This window comes from Xiphophorus couchianus, chromosome 7 (assembly GCF_001444195.1).
Source record: "Xiphophorus couchianus chromosome 7, X_couchianus-1.0, whole genome shotgun sequence".
In the NCBI taxonomy this organism is placed as follows: domain Eukaryota; kingdom Metazoa; phylum Chordata; class Actinopteri; order Cyprinodontiformes; family Poeciliidae; genus Xiphophorus; species Xiphophorus couchianus.
In genome coordinates, this window is record NC_040234.1 from 28,875,642 (window position 1) to 28,893,032 (window position 17,391).

General features: G+C 37.2%; 1 protein-coding gene across 1 annotated transcript; it reads left to right on the plus strand.

Annotated features, from left to right (window-relative positions):
* The first annotated feature begins 2,048 nt into the window (after positions 1 to 2,048).
* On the plus strand, positions 2,049 to 16,349 carry chpfa (chondroitin polymerizing factor a). The gene is made up of 4 exons (XM_028023057.1): positions 2,049 to 2,595; positions 6,168 to 6,732; positions 9,305 to 9,487; positions 10,802 to 16,349. The coding sequence occupies exons 1-4, from the start codon at positions 2,306 to 2,308 to the stop codon at positions 12,062 to 12,064; spliced, it is 2,301 nt and encodes a 766-aa protein (XP_027878858.1). The 5' UTR covers positions 2,049 to 2,305; the 3' UTR covers positions 12,065 to 16,349.
* The last annotated feature ends 1,042 nt before the right edge of the window (positions 16,350 to 17,391 follow it).

The window sequence follows — 17,391 nt, forward strand, 5'->3', positions numbered from 1 at the left end:
ATGTCAAACTCATTTTGAAAGATGAAGGAATGACACAAAATCTAGTCTAACTTTCATGGTGTAAGATATAAACCTGGTGGGGTTTTTATTTGTAGCAACACGGGTCGATAACTGTTTATTTTCCTCGATTTTATTCATTCAAGCACAAAAGGAACCCAATTCATTGACAGATTTCAGGCTACAAACTTGTATAAGTAAAAAGAATAAACAGTTTAATATTCCACTCCACATTTTATGCAATAGTCATACTGGATTTTTATTATAGATTTGGAGTGAAATCTCTTGTTTCTTCAAACTTCTGCACCATCACAACAGCTCTAAATGACACTTTCATTACGATCAGTTTAAAAATTAAAACTAAATTTTGTCTTTTTTTCTTTTACCAGCCTTTGAACTCAGAATTCAATGTTGGATATCATGTGTGTAAAAGAAAGAAAACACTATGCAGCTGAACTTTTGGCAATTTAAATCACTAAATTACTTGAGTAAATAATACTGGAAATTACGGTGTTATCTTAGTATTTAGTTACACGAGATACTGAGTCGTAGTATTATTAGCTAATCATACTTAGCCTGGCAATGCTAATTTCATTGGTTTTTGACTTGCAACTGTAGTTTAATTCAACTATTGAGTCTAGTTTTGACTTCTAGGAAAAGCAGAAAAGATGGCATTCTGATGGGAACTGTAGAGGAGGTGAAATACCACAGGGATTGGAAAATCTGTCGACAGGACGGTTATTAGTCATACACTCCTCAAATCTGGCCTTAATGGAAGTGAAAAACCACAGCTGAAAGAAAGCCATAAACTATTTGAAGGACACAGTAAGCATATCATAAATTGGGTCAGTAAAGACCAAAAATGTGTTTCTTTGTTTGTTTGTTTTGTGGTTTTTGTTCAAAACATAATGCATGGAGGAAACACAAAACACAGAATCCCCATGTAGTGAAACATAGTCGTCACAGTGTGTGAACACATTTCTTAACCAGGATCAGAAAAGCTGTAAAAGGTTGTGTAAAGTTGGATGAACCTACATACAGAGTTATTTTGGAACCTGATCGCAAGACTTAAAACCAGATCAGAAACTCACTTATAGCAAGATGAATAAAAAGGGAATGGTTTGAATTAAAGAGTATTTATGTACAGAAGTCTATAACTAAATATAATAAATAATTTGCACCAACACTTGGCAATTATTCTTCATAGATGCACTCACTTTTGTTGACCTGAGTGCATCTACAAAGTGAACTGTATTTTTTTTTGTTTTGCAATTATGTAATTTATATGAATTATTTTGTATGTATTCAAACTCCAAATTTCAATACAACTTTACTTTCTAAATGTAAAAATTTTTTAACAAAAATGTTAAATATTAAATGATGTTTTGATCAGTTACTCAGTACTTGAGTCGCCTTTTGCCAAAAATATTTTTACTCTTAGTTGAGTAATTTTTTGAGTGGCTACTTTTTACTTTTACTAGAGCAGAAATATGTTGAAGTAGAGCTACTCTTATTTGAGTAAATTGTTGGGGTAACCCATCTCTGTCACTGGCACATTTCTTTAAATCAGAACATATTATTTTTAATAACTGCACTGTATTTTTTTAATATTAATTTTTGTTCTGTTTTTATATTTTTGTTTTTATATAGATGCTTTGACTTGCCTGCCACTTCTATTCTATTCTAGAATATTTTTGAACTTCCGTCGCAGTTCTGCACTACTTTATATTCTAGTCAATCACATAAAACGCACTAAACCTAGAAGTGACTTGAGAAAATTTATAAAAGTTATACATATTTAAGGTGATATTGCGTGTTTTATCAGTTTGATAGGGAAAAACACTTTGTTTAAGCATTGGTTGAAACACTAACACTAATAAATATTAAGGTAATTTTGACGTAAAATCGATTATTTCGGTCACTATGAGCCAACTGTAAACGCCAGCCATGGCAACCAACTGCCAGGCGGATGACGTTTCTTCATTTTCCTGACCGTTACCTGTCTTCAGCCGGCTCATCACTGTGATATCCCTCCGCCCCGCGCAGCCGGGAGCCCCGCCCGCCTCATGATGCTTACGCCAAGCCGGGGAGGAGGAGCCAGGCAGCGGACACTGACACGTAACAGTCCTGCGTAGAATTTAAGGAAGGAGCTGCATCTTTTTTAAAAAAGTCACTTTGATACAGCTGAGTCTCTTCAGACTTGATGAACAACCGAGCTGTCCCGTCCCAGAAGCCCCGTTAGACCGGCTTCCGGAAGCGACTGAAGCGGGACTAGCAGGCAGGAGCGGAGGGAGAGCCGACGTTTAAAATGAGATTTTCAGTGTTTATTTCTGTCCTGCGGTCGCTCGGCCCCGTGGTAATCGGCATTTCATTGGGCTTCACGTTGAGTTTGTTGAGCGTGAGCTGGACGGAAGAAGCGTGTCCCGTGGAGGGGAAGGAGGGCGAGGATGTGGCTTCGGGTCAGGATGGACTCCTCAAAGGAGCCCGAAAGCCCAGCTCCATTTCCACTGGCAACGATGTGGAGTCCGAAGAGGATTTCGAGCCAAGAATAGTCCCTTACAAACAAGTCCAGCCGAGTGCTCCAAAGAAAGTTTTCAGGTCAGTTCAGGGTCACCGTTCATTCTGGATTTTCATACACGCTTCAAATAATTTCACTGTGGGCTGTAATTTACTTAATACGAGGACTAGTTGATGATAAAGCATGTCAGACCCCACATGGTGCAGATGTACAGGTGTCACAGTCTGGCCTGTAATTTTAGGAGTATAACAACAGGCTAGTAACAGCCAGGGGCGACCCCAGAAAGTTTTAGAAGAGGTGGCCATATGGGGGGGCCAATGCCAAAACACATTATTTTAACTTTGTTTCCATAAAAAGTGGGATTAAAATGGCCATTATTAACTTGGTCTCACCACACACAATAAATATTCATAATAAGTTTTTATATTTAACCACTTTAAATAGCAGTTTTAGTGAAGTAATTTCTTACATTTTAGAACGACAAAAAGGAGGAGATATTTTCTGAGCCTGCAAGTAAAAAAAATTGCTGGATGGATTCTGATCAATTCTTATTTTTTGTGCAAAGTTTGTTTTGAGGGTGTGTTGAAAAATATCTTTAACTACTGAAACAAAACAACTTTAATTAATACAGTTTTGGGTTTAGGGTAAAAACAGGAGAGCTACAACGTTATAAAAGTTGTAATAGCATTAAAATTTTAGAAGTTGTGATCCAACATAGCAGAAAATACTACTTCTAAAACAGTGATGCTACCAGGAGTTGCTCAACAAATGATACTTGAGGACTGTTGAGGACTTGAGGGCTGTTTTCACAGTTGGAATAAATATCAGGTCATTTATTTTATTACATAGTGATGATTGTTATTGTAGAATCTGATATTTTAAAGTACAAAAAGCACAAAATATTTTGACTTCAGAGAAAAATAATCAACTTGCATTATTTCTTTCACACAAAACAACAGAGTTAAGTTATAAAAGTTAAACAAATTAACTACAGGATAATAAATCAACATCTGTTTACTGTTTAGTTCATTTAAAATAAATCTGCCTGTCTTCACGTATATCAAATACAGTTTTGTCGGACCAAAGTTTCAGCAATATATTTTCAACTTGTAAGCAGACAAATGTGTTGTTTCTGCAAAGCAAACCCTCCAGTTAAGTTCTCAAGATAAAGAGTGCAACCTTTTTTATTTTGTTATCAATTATCTTATCAGCTAGTGCCAAATGTGTTTGAAAACGGTTCCTAAATTATACTGGCCACTTCCACACCACACAGTTCCTTCTGCTCTCCTCACACTCGCCTCCACCGCTAGTAGTAACTATTACAAGACAATTTACGTTATCTGTCCTAAATCTAATTAAAATATGAAGCAAACCGTCAGACATTTGTAGATGCTTATTAATACTAGCCAGGCTTGAGGACTGAGGCTGAGGCTGACAAGGTGCCACTGTATGCCCACACACTGAAAGATGTCTAACTTACATTTTCTGCATAAGCAGGCAAACATTTCCAAGAACCTGTGGATAGAGACCTTGTTTGAATGTTAACCCTCACACCCAAAAGTGGATACATTTTATTTCAGTCCCTTGAAATAGTCTTTAGGTTTAGGAGAAGGTTTTGCTAAAATTAAAGATGTAATTTTGAAAAGTCCTTTAATTTATAGGCCGATTCTTTTTAGAATAATAGGTAATGGCATCTAATGATGCCCCTTCATGCCTAAGCATTCCTATCTTGAAAACTCTTTTATGTTCAGCTACTTAGATTAGTTTAGTTTTTGTAACTGTGAATTATGGAGATAAACGGTTATAAAAGGCTTATATTGCACATATTATTTTTACTTTGTATTATTTCAACTGTAATATGATAAACTGTGGCCCCTGATCAAACCAGAATAACTCTAATGTTCCCTACTGCTGGTCGATATTGTTTATTGGAGTCATAAAACCAAGTTTTTCTTTCAGAAGACCAAGAGTGGAACATTGAAAATGACTAAAAATGGAAATGAAACAAGCCCTGGTGATTACGACTTGATGGACGGTTGGGACAAAATGTCCCTCAGCAGACGGCTCTCAAGTTACACCAGAAAAAGTCCAGAAATACTCATGATTTAGTTGCTTTACCAACTTTAAAAAGATGGAAACCGAACCTAAAGTAATTTTACAGTTGTGTTTGTCATACATCTAATGAACAAGCCATTATGGATAATAATTTTTAATATGTAACCAGTAGAAGTAGACCAGTTTTCCTTTTAAGTTGTGAACTCTTCTAAATGCTACTATTTGCAGATAAAGTTGCTCTATTATTAGATGAATCATCAAATGGGCACGGCTCTAAACTGGGTCCTCAAAGATGCCATGTGGGTTATAAAAAGGAAATGAAGTTGGCTGCACTGTTGGTTATGTTGAATCGCTTTGCAGGTTCCTACGCGTTTAAATTTCTAAAGAAGCTGTAATTTCCTTTGCTAGTGTTTCCATGTGTGTCACAGCGATTGACATATCTATGGCTTCAGCAGTAGCTTGTGAAATCACTCGACCCGCTTATCTGGTTTTAATAAACTGAATGTAAGATTTCATGCAGCCAGCCAACCTGTTGCCTTTAGTTGTATTTTAGGTACTTTAGGCTGGTATGAGAATACCACGGTTTCAAGGTGTAAATGCAAAATTTTAAAATGAAAATGCAGCGCATTATCATTTTCATAATTAAAAAACAAAAAGCAACAATTATTCCTATTGTTGCTAAAATAATACTTATGGTCACACTTATTGGAAATGTTATGTAGAATGTTTATTTATCGGCATAATTTTCTAAAGTTTGCAAGTAAATCCACATTTACTTTACTCCTCTCTCTCTTTTTTATGATTTTAATGCCATTACTTTCTGTTTTAGTTTTGGATGATTTTCTTTTCGTTTTCTGTTTATTGTTTTTATGTACAAGAAATGAAATATTTTGGGTTTTATATTGTAATTATTTATGAAGTTTAGTTTATTTTGATCTATAGGTCAGGTATAAATATAAGCCTCATACTTCTGCTAAGGCTAGATAATAAATCAGTAACAATATATATTGTGATAGATACATGATCAGTATCAATAGATAATATGTCTAAAATATTCAATATATAAAATATTCACTGAACTCTGACCCAGTACCGCACAGCATTCTGGGGAATGTAGGCAAAGGAAAGACTTTAACCGCTAAACCTTTCACAGCCAGCTAAGCAAGATTGGTGGAATGAACTAACTCACTGCTCTTTGGTTACCTAGCAACTCACTCATTCTTTGGTTACCTAGCAACAACTTCAGAAACTTGCGCAGCAGCAGTTTAAGGTTTTGCACCGTTTCTCTTAACTTTTTTAAAAATAAACCACACCGACGTGGAGTGAAAACTGGATAAAAGAGGAAAGGTCTCACCATTTTGTTAGTATTTCATATATTTAAAACAAAATACTGATCAATAATGTTCTATATGAAACGTTTATATTGTGGTATATTTTTTTAGCCATATCATCCAGCGTCATCCATTTTCAGTCAAGTTGTTTAAAATGTTGAAGCGTTTTGAAATATTGTGATGACCCATTGAATAAATAAAAAGATCAATCAATCAAACTATCAAACAGCTGTATTGATCCATTCGTTCTCCACCTTGTTTCTCAGGGCTAAGTACATAAGCACGGAGCTTGGCATGCGGGAGCGCTTGTTTGTTGGAGTCCTGACCTCCAAAAACACCATCAACACCCTCGGTGTGGCGGTGAACCGCACCATAAGCCACCACCTGGACATCGTGGTCTTCTTCACCGGCTCCCGCAACCGCAAAGTCCCCCACGGCATGTTTGTGGTCTCCCACGGAGATGAGAGGCTGATCTGGAACATGTATCAGACCATCAGGTACGTCTTAGACCACTACATCAACGAGTACAACTGGTTCTACTTCGTCCAAGACGACGCCTACACCGAAGCCGACCGGATCAGAGAGCTGGTGGAGCACCTGAGCGTGAATCGAGAGCTGTACATGGGTAGTCCTGAAGAGTTCATCGGAGGGGAGATGGAAGGGAAGTACTGCTACGGGGGGTTTGGGTACCTCCTGTCGCGCAGCTTGCTCCTGCGACTTCAACCCTTCCTGGAAAACTGCAGAAACGACATCCTGAGCTCCAGGCCAGATGAGTGGCTCGGCAGATGCATTATCGATTACACCAGCACCAACTGTGTCAGTGAACATGAGGTAAGTTGACTTAAACTCACTCTTCTTTTCCATTTTCAAAGTGAGGACCACCAGGGGGCGATGTGGTGGCCTGAGAAAGTTGGAGAGAAAATGAGAAAAAACATGCAAAAATAAAAAATAGTTGAATCCCATAAATTTCTTCACCATAACTTTGGTTTTCTGTTTTTTGATCATTTAAAAAAAAAAAATACAAAAGTTAAAATGATTGATTTTTAAATGTAAATTCTGAAATAAAATTTCAATTCATCAAACTGCTTTTCTCCTCAAGCTAGCATAGCAAGCACGAAATTTAACTTAATTGTAGGAACAGGCAAATTTTACAAGCATACGTACTTCTTATTCAAGTATCTTGATTGACAAGAAGTCATCGAAAATTATCCTGAAAAAAGAAAAGAAACAAAGGCAGTGAAAAACAACGTGAAAGCCATGTATCATGTATTATAATAGAAAATATGCATAAAGCATATTAAACTAAAGTTTCTAACAAAAAAAAGACCAAATTAAGCATCCAGCAGCCCACTTGTGGGAATAAATTAAAATCTGATGTGATTAATATAAAATATCACAAAGAGGGAATTGTGTTGACTAATTTAATCATCTGGTAACAGATTTTCTGCTACATCTAAAATCAGAAGGTATAAGGTTAGCATATATGCTAAATGAATATAATAATTATGGAATAGTGAAGAACAAAAACCTTCTAAACGTTTGTTTCTTTATATATATCCTGGTTTGAAAACAGGGTCCTGGCCAGAGGTTAATGCTCTTTGGGGAAACTCCTGGCTTACAACACAAACATGAAGTTATAAAAGATGTTTTTTTACTTGAGAGCAGATGAAAGGAAGCAGTCCGTAGTTTAAACGAATGTTAAGCTGTAAAAACGAAGAAGAAGAAGAGTTATCTTGGATAGCTGCCTGCAGTGGGGGGTTCTTCTCCTCACAAGGAAAACATAACCGTCCCTGCAGAAATCATTACTTTGCACTAGCACTGACAGACAGCTCTATAGAACTGTAATTACGGCGCTAGCAAAGAGATGGTATTCATATTACAGAGGAGAGGGCTCGTGCCCTTTAACTTCCCGCTGCACCCGGGGCATTAAGGGGCAGGTAAACAGGCACAGGGGACACAGCTGAGAGGTTGACTTAGGTTCAATGGTGTGAAAATCCCCTGTGGGTCAACATGCTCTGCTCCTATAATGTCATTAGCATTTAAGGTCAAACAGGCTTTGTCCCAAGGCCTGCAGGGAGGTTTTTTGTTTGTCTTTCAGCAGAGTTTGCTTCAGTTCTTCTAGTGTTAATGTTTTACTTACAAACATATACAGTGCAATGCAAATAATTAGTTCCCCTTGAATATTTTTTAGTTTTGGCTTTTTTTGTCACACTAGTTCCAAAGATAACCTGAGTAAATACAAAGTTCATTTTGCAATTGATTCAGTTTGTTTATGAAAAAGACTATTGAAACCAACCAGAAAGTAATTGCATCTCTTGGTAAATCTTAAATTAAGTGATTAGACACACTTATTTTGTTCAGTGTACATTTTTTATCCACATTGTTTCAGTAGAACCTGTATGAACGCATGAAGTAGGCTAGTTTCTCAGTTGTGGCGCCAAAACTCTGTGTCTCACGAAGCGTTCATGAAAAACAGCTTCGTAACGGTGTAATCACAAATTCTGTTCTCAGTCATAATATCCTTCAGGGCTCCAACGATTAATCGACTTAATTGTGATTAATTGATTACTGAAATAATAATCAACAAATTTAGTGATCGATTAATCGTTAACTGGGCAATACAAACTCAAACAATGGCCTTAAGTGAATTTTTTTTTTTTTTTGACTCACCCAGTAGATATGTAAATGCTTTTTACTCCCATTTTTCCTGCTTGGCTCCTGGCCAAAGCTGCAAACTTTCTTGTTGCACAATTGAGAGGGAGTAACTTGGCTATCAGAAGAGCCCCGAGCCAGCAGCGCTCAACTTAGCCCTTTAGATAACGGAGACAGGCAGGGGGAAGTTAACAGGCCTCAAATAGTTGAGAAAACAGCTTGAACACAGAGCCAGACATCTTTTTTTTTTTCCTGTACAAAGGGAACACTGATGCCAATTAGGCACGGACAATGCTTCACTAAGTGTTGGGCTACAGGCTATAAGCTGTTGGCAAACACTGGTAATAGAGCGGCCTCGCTGCTTAGCTAAGCGCTTCCTCCGTTCTTTCTTCTCTTAATGGCTTCATCAGATTCTTTTCAGGGTTTTTTTCAGCTGGAGACTGAGATTAGGTCCTCAGCCACGTCTTTTGTTTTATTTTGACGTTCCTGTGAATTTGTCAAAGAGCAAACACGGTTGCTAACCCCGCAGCGAAAGTCTGTTTTTTTTGGGGTTTTTTTTAGCATCACTGTGAAGTTTCAGCTCACTGAGCAAACTTTCCCGTGGAGATGAGCCTGATACGCTGTCTAGTTGGCACAAAATGTTTGAAAGGAAGTAACGCTCCGTAACAACCAGGCCTGGAACGGCATTCGGCGTACTTCTGTCATGCCATCACGTCTCATGAAGAGCGCTCTTTGTTTGTCTTCTTTGCAGGGACTCGAGTACCACCATTACGAGCTCGGAAAAAACTCGGACCCAAATAAAGAGCAGAACGAGAAGTTCAAGAGAGCCCTGACTGTTCATCCCGTGTCTGACCCCGAACAAATGTACCGGCTGCACCGATGCTTCTCCGAGATTGAGCTGCACAAGACTTACAATGAGATTGCTAAGCTGCAGGTAAGCAGATTGCCAAGAGTCACAAATCACCTGCGAATGATTCGGAAATTCAATCTCGTCTTATCATTATTCCCCCCGCAAAATGCCAAAAACAAAAGATCTGACTAGCATACCAGAAAAAAGATCATTTATTTCAGTTCAGACATGAATCTCATTCATTGCATACAGATTGATGCATTTCAAGTGTTTATTTTTTATAATTACGACTAGGGCTGAAACGATTAATCGTGATTAATTCAAATAATCGTGAACTAATTTCTTAGTTGTTAATTGTTAACTGGAGTGTACGGACAAAAAAAAACATATTTAGATCAGTAATTAAGCTAACGTTGTACAACAATATATACATTTGGATTTAATCTAAAAACATCTTTCTATAAATTTATTTTAGTTGAAACTTCTCAAGAGCATAGTGTTAGTTTCAGCTGTTTCAGATTTACTGAGGAAATGCTGTAATATTTTATTTCATTCAATAAAATGTCTATTACTTTTTTATTTGCATCTATTAACATATTTCTAATGCTTTATTTAAAAAGAGTCTTACATGGTTAAATTAAAAATCTGTAGACTGTGCCATTTTTTGAACCAATTAATCATCAGAATAATTGATAAATTAATAGTTTACCAGAAGTAGTTGTTAGTTGCAGCCCTAATTATGACTTTTCACATCATTTTTATTTTGTGTCTTTTATATAACAGATCTGTTTTTGTATAACAGATCAAAAGATAAAAAAGTGTTTTTTATTTTTTTTATCTGTTATCTTATCTTGTCTTTAGCAATGCTCCATTTAATTGTTTTCTGCTCATATCAAACACTGTGTTGCCACGTTTATTTTTAGATTTCCAAATGAAACCCAATCTTTACTTTAATCTGAGAGGAGAACTAAAAGGTGTTTTGCTTAAAAACCCCCCAAAACATTATGTTTGGTTTGTTTATTATGTTTGATAATCCTTTTTTTGCAACTCAACTTATGAGAAATGTAACATTTTTAAATGTAACTCTAAAACTTGCAAAAACCTTCATTGAGCAGATTTTTCTTTTACTTTTTCTTTCCACTCAACTTTCCATGAATTTGCGTCCTTACTGCAGACTGTAAGAAGGTGAAGCAGTGACATTTTGTACAGTTTCGGCTTCATTGTTTTTTCAGAAATTGCACATCTTTGAGTCTTTGTACTTTAGTTAGCAATTAATCGATTTCTAACTTAGATGGCGATTATTTCAATAATCGATTAATCCGATTAATCTTTTCAGCCCTAATTAAAATAGACACATTTTTCAATGATATTAAAAAAACTCTTGTTGTGTGTCCGCAGGCGGAGATAAAAAATGTCAGCGTTCTCGCTTTTGAAGGTAACCGAAGCGCCCAGTGGCCAGTCGGGGTCAATCCGCCTTTTGAGCCTAAATCTCGGTTTGAAGTTCTAAAATGGGAGTACTTCACAGAGGAGGAGATTTATTCGTGCATCGACAGCGCTCCTAAGTGTGAGTTGCGGGGTATCGATAAACTGGATGTGGCAGAGGTCATAGACACAGCCATAGAGGAGCTGAACAAAAAGTACATGCCCACCTTACATCTGAAGAAGCAGCAGCTGATTAACGGATACAGACGCTTCGACCCCACCAGGGGCATGGAGTACACCTTAGACCTTCAGCTGGAGGTCATTAATCAGAAAGGTCACAGCCGCTCCATCACCAAGAGAGTCCACCTGGTGCGACCTCTGAGCCTCATAGAGATCATTCCCATGCCCTACGTCACCGAAGCGACCAGGGTTCACATCATTATACCTCTGACTGCAGAAGACCGCAGCTACGTCAACCATTTAATGAAAGTCTTTGCCTCCAATGCCTTTGAGACGAGCGAAAACGCCATCCTCACGTTTCTGTTCATTTACGACCCAGAGGAGGCTCAACACGTGAACCACAACGACATATTTATTGACGTGAAGAATCAGATAAATGTTTACGAACGAAAATACCCCACGGTGAAAATCCCCTGGATCAGCGTCAAGACGGAGATACCGTCCCAGATTAAGTTCATGGACATTATCTCCAAAAAGCACCCGGTGGACACTTTGTTCTTCCTGGCGCACGTCAACACGAACATCAACGGCGAGTTTCTCAACCGCTGCCGCATGAACTCTATAAATAACTGGCAGGTCTTCTTCCCCATCCACTTCCAGGAGTACAACCCCGATGTTTCCTACCACAACCAGCCGCCCCCTGCCACAGTCGACCTGGTGAAGGATGCCGGACAGTTTGACCGCAGGTCATTTGACGAGGCGTGCTTTTACAACTCCGACTACATGGCGACGCGATCCCGCATGGTGGCGGACGTCCAAGAGAACGAGGACATCCTTGAAAGTCTGGACATTTATGACATTTTTGTGAAGTATTCTGGTCTGCACGTATTCAGAGCTGTTGAGCCAGCTCTTCACCAGCAGTACCGCTACCAGTCTTGCAACCCGAAACTCAGCGAAGACATCTACCACCGGTGTATTCAGAGCAACATGGAGGGCCTCGGGTCCCGATCGCAACTCGCCATGCTGCTTTTCGAACAAGAACAAGGAAACAGTACTTGAAGCTTTTCACCTGCTTTATTTTCGTAAAACGGACTGAAGATGTTGGAGTCGGTTGAAAAAAGCAACAAGTCTTCTACCAGCTTTAAGTCCAACCTGACGGTTCTCCCTAAAGGCTGTTTTGTCAGCTTTGTCTTTTTTAGCTAGTTTTGATAAACAGACAGAACACAGGTTTATAATGAAACCAAATGTGTTAGCTATGCTGACAAATATAAAAATTGCAATAAGCAGTTTTGACCACTAGGGGAGGCAAAAAAACTAGAGACTCGTGGCTTTGCAGTAGCTATGAGGAGTTTGTGTCGTCTCCTCAGTATTCAGGTGGAAATCGCTACCAAAGACTGAGAATATTCAGGGGTAGGCATGGGCCGGCTGCTGCATGTTGTTATGGTCCAATTTAAAGTTCTTCCATTAAAATCTAAGAACTAGTTGCTGCACACTGCCAGTCGGCTGGCTGAAGAAAGGCCACTTCTTTTCTCTTGAGCCTACAAGAACAAATTTAGATTTGGCTTGGAAAGTAAAGTAGCTCCACCGAACACACTTGCTCATAAATACAGTTGGAAACCATCTTTAGTCGCCAAACATTTGACATCCATTGACTTTTTAGGACTGAATTGAAAAACGTACTAAAAATTGAACTTTTTTTTTTGTCTATTCAACAAAATTTGGCCCAAACAGGTTCTTAAATTAAGTCTTTGCTGCCCATCTTTAGGTACCAGCAGATATGTTTGTGCTGACATATTTTCACTCTATTTATCCATATTTTAACATTATTTAGACACAATCCAACGTTGTTTTTTCAATGTTTATTCGATGGAAATGTGTTTGGGACAGAGTGAAGTACTCAGCTTGACTACTGGAGCAGAAAGGCATAAAAGGCAAGGTTACTTGAAAATTACTCCAACATTTAGTGGTATTTATTAAATTTTTATGTTAAATTCAATATTGCAGTTCACAATAACCTCTTTAATATTTTATCTCAGTAAGAATGAAATAAATTCAATAATGGTACTAATTTTTTTCCTTTAAATATTTTTTAGATGCTGTGAGAAGACTGGCCCATGCCTAATTAGGAGTAATTATGTTAATTGGTCACAATTAGAAGGAGGCAGTTTCCCTTTGGGAACATTAGCTTAGATTAGCTGAGAAAGCTAACAAACATGTCTTTTAAAAGTATTAGCACCCCTTGAACTTTTTTTTGCATTTTCTCGCATTGCAACCACAAACTTTGATGTGTTTTATTTAAATTTGTAGAATATTATATGGAGTACTGGTACTGTATAACTGTGAAGGTTATGCATGATGCGTCTACATTTTATTAGATTCATTAATAGTCAGTTTTACAGGGGCGGTAATACGTATTTTCCAAACATTTTTATAACGCAGCATATGAAATATTACACCTTGAAATTGGGTCTCTGTCTTTTTAAGAAACTCTTACTCTTTCTGACACTTCACCTATATCATGTTATAACATTAAAACATGATAAAAAGCTAAAAAAGGTGATTTTAAAGTATTTTTTATCCTCTACTTGGTTTAACTATAAAGTGTCCCCACAGCATGATGGTTCCACCACCATGTATTTTGCTTTTAGGTTTAAAAGTTTGTATTTTTTTTAAGGTTTTATTGGCAACAGATAAAATTTTTTTACATTTTAAAAACCATGTACTTACCTTCCACTTCTCGGTTATTCTCTACTTTGTCCCTCAAGTAAAACTGTTTGTGGTTGTTGCATTAAAAAAAGCATTAAGACGTTCAAGGGGAAATAATGCTTTTTGGAACGTGTATCTTGGTTGCTTCACATTCTGATGAATGAAATTTTTTTTCATTAGGATAGAGTGAGCTAATGGAGTAGGTATGTTGGGTTTGGAAACCAATTAATCAAAACAATAAGCGATTTGTAATTAAAAAATTTCATTGCTGCTTTTCAGAGGGGTTTGACTTATGAGCAGCGACTGGTTTGCTTTTTGAGGTCGCCCTTTGATTTAATCCGTATCATTAAATTGGAAGTTAATGTTTTATTTTATTTCCAGCGGTACATTGCACCACTGCTTGTGTGCCCCAGTTCTTGCACTTTTTATACTTAACTGGTATGAGTGTTCACAGAAGTGTGTCTGTATAACGTGCCTTGACAAAGACATTTCATATGTTGGCTGTCTTGTTTTTTATATATATATATATATATATATGTATATATATATAAAGTGGTATTTTGGTATTGTTGAACTTGTATGGCTGGGAGAGTGGAGCTTTCTGTGTGTTTATAACGCCTGCCACAGCTGGGAGACTGAAGTGGGTTCTCGGTTGAGTTTTTATTGCGAACTTGGACCATGAACCCGACCATCTGCAGGCTGAACGTAACGTGTGCCTCGAAACCGGGAGGAGCTCTCTGGAAAGTATCTGTTGGGTTTGATTTATGAAGACTCGACTTACTGGAAATGCTTCTTATTGAACATGTTTTAATGGTACAAAACAAACGAGCCCTATGAATAATGACTTTGTTACTGTCTGGGTGTCGGGATATATTTTAATTACATTAGAAATATTTTTCTAAGTCAACAGAAGCAGAAATTGGAGAAGGTTTTTTTTTGGTGTGCTTGAACTCCAGATGTTGTGAAATGCAGTAGGAGGTTTCTTCTGTCTCTCAGCGGTAATGGATGTAGTAGTGCTGGACAGCAGTAATTTATTAGTACATTAAAATGTGCAATATTACAGATAACACAGCTGGACAGGCAGCTTTTAGGCGACGGGATTTTAAATTTCAAAGACATATTTTTGTTTCTTCAAGTGCAGCAGTGTGTATATCACAGTACTGTTCATGACTCGTACCTTCTGTTTGAGGCAGAGTAAATACACTGTAATTTTGCTGACAGGCCCTTTTAATGTATTTTGCTCTCTGTAGACACTTTTTCATCACATTTGCTTTGAAATACATAAAAACCGAGGCGAGTCCTTTTATTTAACTGTAATTGGATTTAATATATATGTTGGAGACACTACAGCCGCCGTGGTGGTCCGCCGCATTTCTTTTCTGTTTTATTCACAGTGTGAACACGGAGCATTAAGTTCAGTTTTATGCTTATTTTTTTATATATATATATCTGCTAACTTGGTGTGAATGTTTTCCTGAAGAGTCTTCCAGAGAAATCACTGTGAAATAAGGAGGTTGAGATTACAATATGAAGTTACTAAAATGTGCTGTTTTCTTGCCTTTCTGTCAGCATGAAAGGTCTGGATCACAAGTGTCAAACTCGAGGCCCGTGGGCCAAATCCAACCCGCCACAGCTTTTTATGTGGCCCTGTAAATTCTAGACTAAACACTAAATGTGCTGAAATGTTATTTTATCGATCAGATCCATTCAGTTTTTATCCGTTTACTGCCAAATTATATGAATCAGTCCCTCCATTTTCTTGCAAATTATTGTGGAAATTCACGCAAAATCAACAAATACCCACACTTTTCTTGCACTAATACTTAATTGGTAGTTTATTCCACAAAAATGGTCTAAAACGTTCTTACTTGTACTAAACAGCTGCCTCAGTCTTAATTAATTTCAGCTTATAGTCCGTGACCTGTACAGTGAGTAATAAAAAGTCACACTTATCGTCATAAATAAGTGCAAATATTTCAAAATTAGTACCACAAACACTTTGATTTTTATTGCAAAAAAATCACAAAACAATCGTGAAACCCAGGAGGGACTGTAAAGATGTAATATATTATTTAATTTTAAGAATTTATTGATATTTTAACAATTTGTGAACGGGTTTCGTCAATACATTCTGGCACAACCGGCCCTTTAAGAGGATTTATAATTTTGATTTGGCCCAAAACAAAAATGAGTTTGACACCGCTGGTCTAGAATCAAGTGAGGCATCGGATTAATTATCTTGTGTGGCTGAATGAAGGCTCCTTATGTATTTTTAATGATTTATTTATCTGTCACATCACCTAAATAACACAGTATTTTCTGCTTTCATGACATTCTTTGTACACTCCATTTTTAAACATCTTTCCACAGCAAGTTATGTTTTATTTTACCTTTTTTTGAAGTCCTAAAGTCATTTTAATATGTTGAGTTCATTCCACATTTATTTCCACAAGAAGCTGAAGTTTTCCCTTTGCACCCCATTCACTGGTTTGTACTGTTTTCACACACATTGGTACTTGTTAAACCAAAGCGGTACAATTTGGTTAATGCACATGACTCATGACGTGTAATTGAGTGCTGTAATTCTCAATAAACTGTGAATCATTGTAATTTTTCTAAATAAATAATTTTAAATATTTATCTGTGTGTTTGTGTATCAAAATTCAAAATAGTAATAGCTGTAAAAATGGCATATTTTTCTGAAAATGATTTATTTTAACATATTTAGAAAACATGAAAATAAAGATAGAATATTAGTTTTTCATATATTTATATGTAGCAGGGTTTCGTTTTAAAAATATTGTAAATGTGAAGTTTGCCAAAATGTATTTATGTTTTTGAATTTACTTTGTTTAGTCAACAAGTTGTGTTAAACTGTTAAACCTGCTGTTGGCGGTTGGTGGTTACCGTAGCAACCGGTAACTGCCAGCTCCTCCCCCGTTTTTCTGTTGCAGTTTGTAACTGAGGGGCAGAAGCTGCTGGGCTGATGTTAACCACCGGCTTGATTTCCTCTTTTGTTAGAATAAATACAGAGAACCTGAATGTGTCTGTCGTGAAGCCGACCTGCTGGACCTGAGACGAACACAGGCGGGTTACATCTGGTGCCGTGACCCGGATTCGCTCTGGAAATAATTAAGAGACCACTGCACTGAACCCCATTGAAAACCTCATGGTTAATCCACCAAATATTGATTTCTGAACTCTTCCTGAGTTAAAATATTGGTATTGTTGTTTTATTTACATTATTTGAGGTCTGAAAGCGCTGCATCTTTTTCATTATTTTGACCATTTCTCTTTTTCTGCAAATAAATACTAAATCTTTGCTTGGAATTTCACAGACATGTTGTCAGTAGTTCATAGAATAAAAGAACAATGTTCATTTTACTCAAACATATACCTATAAAAAGTAAAATCAGAGAACCTGATCATTTTAAGTGGTCTCTTAATTTTTTCGAGAGCTGTATGTGTGTAGATTTATTTTTATTTTTGCGTTCTACCCACAGATTTCATTTTGTCCTTTAGGTGTCAGCACAAGTACGCACTTCGTCCAGGTTTGTACTCCGCCGGTGACTGCTGGTTGCAAAGATGAAAACTACAACTGAACAACATTTGAAAATCCCCAGTTTTATCTGACATAAAAATGTCCGATTTTTTCCAATCCTCTGCCCTGAGCAGGCCGT

Coding starts and splice junctions, on each gene's coding strand:
- chpfa (XM_028023057.1), top strand. CDS start 2,306: ATGAGATTTTCAGTGTTTATTTCTGTCCTGCGGTCGCTCGGCCCCGTG. Junction 2,596..6,167: donor GCTCCAAAGAAAGTTTTCAG/GTCAGTTCAGGG, acceptor CTTGTTTCTCAG/GGCTAAGTACATAAGCACGG. Junction 9,488..10,801: donor ATGAGATTGCTAAGCTGCAG/GTAAGCAGATTG, acceptor GTGTGTCCGCAG/GCGGAGATAAAAAATGTCAG.